General features: G+C 45.2%; 2 protein-coding genes across 12 annotated transcripts in view; one reads left to right on the top strand and one right to left on the bottom strand.

Annotated features, from left to right (window-relative positions):
- The window catches only part of LOC135107832 (cilia- and flagella-associated protein 251-like), an 18,050-nt gene extending 15,829 nt beyond the window's left edge, over window positions 1–2,221 (top strand). The window contains exon 3 of the mRNA XM_064018118.1: window positions 1,837–2,221. Within this exon, the coding sequence (XP_063874188.1) occupies window positions 1,837–2,215 (379 nt within the window). The 3' untranslated portion in view covers window positions 2,216–2,221. The remainder of the gene's footprint in view (window positions 1–1,836) is intronic.
- Window positions 1–5,000, bottom strand: part of LOC135108148 (rap guanine nucleotide exchange factor 2-like) — a 118,644-nt gene that overhangs the window by 96,600 nt on the left and 17,044 nt on the right. The gene's annotated exons all lie outside the window — the stretch shown is intronic.

Raw genomic sequence — 5,000 nt, 5'->3', positions numbered from 1 at the left:
TATAGGCGGTGTGTGGTGTGATGTAACGCTGCGTGAAGAACATGATGTGGCGTGCGATGAGAGAATATGGCAAGGTGCGTCTTGTGAAGGTGTGGCGTGGAATGAAATGAAATGGAATGGCGTGTCTTGCAGTGAGTTTTCGTGGTGTGGCGTGGAATGGGAAGGCGTGGCGTGTGATGTCTAAGAGCACTGCGTTGAAAAGCACTGGACAGAACAGCATGGCGTGGGAAGTCCTATCGCAGTATTAAGTTCTACGGCATGGAATGGAAGGACTTGGCGTGGAACGGGAAGGAGTCGCGTGGAATGGGAAGGCGTGGTGTGGAATGTCTAACAGTACAGCGTTATGAGGCGTGGATTAAAATAGCAACGTGGAATGACTTGTGGTGGCGTGCTGTTGAGTTGCAGGTGCAGGTAGTGGCGGTACAGCGTTGAGTTCAGGAGTAGACAGTGGAATACAGCGTTGAGTTTAGGTACAGCCAATGGAATACAGTGTCGAGTTTAAGTAGTCAGTGGAAATACAGCGTCGTACCTAGCCAAGCCAAGCCAAGCCAAGCCAAGCCAAGCCAAGCCATGTATCCTGCCGCGTCCTGCCCTGTCGTGTCGTGTGGCGCAGGTGAGGCTCAGATACTCAGATCCTCGTCCCTCATCGACACTGGCTCTCACTCGCCCATCAGCCCACACGTCACGCCGCGGCTAACGAGAGGCGGCTCACCATTACACGCTGAAGGGGTGACTGACGCGCCGCAGGCCTTCATCCTTCACCCTTCATCCGTCAGTCCATCAACGCAGGCAGAGAGGCGCAATGTTCAGTTCAACGCAGTATTTTTTCCATGATTTTTTTTCTCTCTCTATTTCTCTTTGCGTGGTATTTTGAAGCGGCTAGGACTCTAATTAAGACTATTTCCAAAGGCCGCCGAGGTTATTAGTCGGTTTTTTTTCCTATTTGCATTTTTCTCCAATTGTGATGTGGAAACTGACTAGAATCATGAAAAAAAAACTCCTTTGAAAATCACAATGACTTCCGCTACATCCTGTAAAAAAACTCGCTAAAATTATGACATTTCTTGACAATCAGATAACTTCCACCATAACCCGGCAAACTTTCGCTAGAGCCCCACCAAAAAAGTTCCCTTGAAAGTCCTGATAACTTCTATTACACCCTATATAAACTCACTGGAATCATGAACAAGCTCGGAAGATTTCAACATTATTAACAAGGAAACACTCTTGAGGACTACGCTAATCGCCTCTGTGGTCTTTGAAAGTAGTCGTGGTGAGAGAGCAAAGGGTTTCAGAATACGACTCTCAGAGGGAAGGACGCTGCCGGACTGCCTCCCGTGAATCCAAGGTACAGTACAAGAAGGAGACCCGCAACACGACAACAGAGCAATTTCCATCTCGCTCGTCCCTTACCACAAGACCTCCTGGTACAGCTGCTGCCACTGGGGAGGAGGAGAGGAGGAGGAGGAGGAGGTGACGGAGAAATATCATAAAACCCAGAATCAAAACAAGTGGGAGGGTGAAAAAAAGACGGATAATAAAGAAGGCGAAGAAAAGAAAAGAAAAAAAAGCGCAAAAGCAACAATGAAAAATGAAGAACAGGAGGAAGAGGAGGAAGAGAATAATACCAAATTAAACAGAAGAATACTCAAACAGCAGCAGACCTTTAGTCCATCACATGGCTGCTTGGACACCAACTAACAAAATCATTCACTCCCTCACAAATAAACTTAAAACACACACACACACACACACACACACACACACACACACACACACACACACACACACAACAGTAAAGCGGAAAACAGAATAGCACAGCAGGAAAAATAAAAGAGCGTGGGACGAAAAAAGAAGAGGAAGAACAGAAAAAAAAGTGTGGAGGAAAGGTCGAGAAGAAAAAGAAGAAGAAGAAGAAGAAGAAGAAGAAGAAGAAGAAGAAGAAGAAGAAGAAGAAGAAGAAGAAGAAGAAGAAGAAGAAGAAGAAGAAGAAGAAGAAGAAGAAGAAGAAGAAGAAGAAGAAGAAGAAGAAGAAGAAGAAGAAGAAGAAGAAGAAGAAGAAGAAAGATACAGCAGAAACGAGAATAACAAACAAAATGTAAGACGAAGGAAAAGAGGAAAAGGAAGAGGAGACGAACGAGAGAAAAAAAAAGAGTACGGAGAAAAGTCGAGAAGAACCAAAAGAAGAAATAAAAGACAATACAATACAGCATAAAAAAAATGACGGCGGAGGAAACAGAAAAAGAAAACGGAGAAGAAAAAGAGAGAGTAGGGAAGGTGGAAGGCTTGGCACTAACAGGCACAAAAGAAAATCCTCAAATAGCTCCCGTCACGGCCTTAAGGTCTATGATGACGGCTACTAATGTTATTTAAACGACTCTCAAACAGATTCCTGGCCGGGCCCTGATGGTGGCGCCCCCGAGACACGCAGAGGACGGCCCCTAATGCCCTGATGTCCGCCCGTGACCCTAAGAGCCACACACACACACACACACACACACACACACACACACACACACACACACACACACACACACACACACACACACAGGAACCTCATCTCATTTCCTACAGGCTTTTATTTCCCTCCTCCTCTTCTTCTTCTTCTTCTTCTTCTTCTTCTTCTTCTTCTTCTTCTTCTTCTTCTTCTTCTTCTTCTTCTTCTTCTTCTTCTCCTCCTCCTCCTCCTCCCTCATATCCTCTTTCACCAGTTACAGCTGGTTCTCCCTCTTGTTCTTCGTTCCTCCTCCTCCTCTTCCTCCTCCTCCTCTTTTTGTTTTTATTTCCAATCTTCGTCATCTCTTAGAGGCTTCTCCTCCTCTCTCCCTCCTCCTCTTGCTCCTCTTCCTCCCCCTCCTCCTTCTCCTTCTCCTCCATCCAGGCGTACGGTGTGGCCTTAACAAGCTCCTTTTGGGTCTCATTAAGCCCGTCACCACCAGCCCTCACGGTGGTGGTGGTGGTGGTGGTGGTGGTGGTGGTGGTAAGTGCGAAACAGAAATAAGGGAAGGAATAAATAAACGAATGCGTGACGAAAGGAAAGTCGAATCGGTGAGTGCAACTTATTTCGAGAGAGAGAGAGAGAGAGAGAGAGAGAGAGAGAGAGAGAGAGAGAGAGAGAGAGAGAGAGAGAGAGAGAGAGAGAGAGAGAGAGAGAGAGAGAATGAAGCAACACTAGTAAGCACGTGGGATCATGCAATAAACTGACACCTACACTATTCTACCGACCTTGGCAGAGAGAGAGAGAGAGAGAGAGAGAGAGAGAGAGAGAGAGAGAGAGAGAGAGAGAGAGAGAGAGAGAGAGAGAGAGAGAGAGAGAGAGAGAGAGAGAGAGAGAGCGCCCAACACACACACACAAGGCAATAGCCACAACAACAAATAAAACACCAATACATCACACGATTCTTCTTCATAAACAATATTAACGCTCTATATATCACGAGACACATCCTTCGCGGGGAGGGAGGGAGAGATGGGGCAGGGCGGGGAAGAGACACGTAAATCCTCAAGTTCCAGGGGGTTTTGGGAGTCTGGAGGGGCTGGAAGGGGCTGGGCGCGACTGGACGGGGCTAGACAAGAGCTGGGTGGGGTTCCGAAAGGCAGCAAGCGGGAACTACTGTGTTTTTGTTTGATTCTGTCAACTTTCGGTTCATCAGTGGTTCGTGTTCATTTTCCATTGTTAAATTAAATTGCATGGGTCTTGTAACGCTTCTTGTTCTTGAAGAGGAAGGGAAAAGATGAGGGAGAGAAGGGGTGAGGGAGGAGACAGTGTTAAATTGCATGGACGTTGTAATGTTCTTGTTTGGGGAAAGTGAGAAGAAGAGGGATGAGAGGAGAGGTGGATGGGCTAAGAGGTGATATATTGAAAGGGAATGACAGATGTACTGACACAATGCAGGAATGAGAGAGTGAAGGGTGAGACGAGAGCGAGAGCGAGAGAGAGAGAGAGAGAGAGAGAGAGAGAGAGAGAGAGAGAGAGAGAGAGAGAGAGAATGAAAGGTGTAATGAAGGAACGTATCAATAAGAATGCAAGAAAGAAGACGATGGGTTAGACAAGGGAAGGAAAGAATGCATAAAAGGAAAGACAGACTGAATACGTATATTAATGAATGAAGGAAGAAAGGAAGGGAAAAAAAAGAATGACATTGTTTAGAAGAAAATCTGGCAAAGCAAGTATAAAGAAAGGAACAGACAAAATAAAAAGAAAGAGATAAATGAAGGAATTGAAAATAAGAAAAAAAAACGAAAAAAATAAGGAAGCAAGGTGGAGAGTAAAAAGAAAATATAGAAAAAAACAATAAAAAAACAGGAAATCAAAGGTAAAAACACGCCTAAAAATACAAAAATCTAGTTTAAGTATGCCATATGTAGAACCAAACACAAACACTTTGGAATTAAACACTGCAATACAATGCCACACCCTCACTCTCGCTGGCCACACCCTTGCTACTGTGGAAGGAGGGAGAGAGAGGGAGAGAGAAGGGAGAGAGAGAAAGGAGAGCAAGGAGGATGATATGCGAGAAAACCCTGAGGAGAGGGGAGAGGGAGAAGAGGGAAAGGGAGAGAAGGAAGAGTAGATAAGGTAGCGAAGGGAGAAAGGAGGGCGTGATGTAAGAAAGAGATACGAGTGAAAGGGAGAATAAAGTAAAATGAAGCTGGCATGAGAGGAAGAAGGAAATGAAGAGCAAAAGAAGGGAGAATGAAGAATGAGTGGGTGATGGGAGAGAGGGAGGAAGGGAAGGAGATGAAAGGATAGGGAAGAAAAAAAAGTGTGTTAATGACAGTGTGGGTTGTGTGGGTGAGTGAGTGGATGAGTGAATGAAAGAATGAGTGAGGAAGTGAATGAATGACTGAATGAATGAGTGAATAAGTGAGGGAACAAGTACGAAAAAGACTGACTGAAAGTGAGTGAATATGAATGAGTAAGTGAGTAAATGAGTGAGTGAACCAGAGAGACAATGAGTGAACAAGAAAGTGACTGACTGACAAAATAACTGACTGAC

The sequence above is a fragment of the Scylla paramamosain genome, chromosome 16, assembly GCF_035594125.1.
Source record: "Scylla paramamosain isolate STU-SP2022 chromosome 16, ASM3559412v1, whole genome shotgun sequence".
Taxonomy (NCBI): Eukaryota; Metazoa; Arthropoda; class Malacostraca; order Decapoda; family Portunidae; genus Scylla; species Scylla paramamosain.
This window is presented reverse-complemented; position numbering and strand designations above follow the sequence as displayed.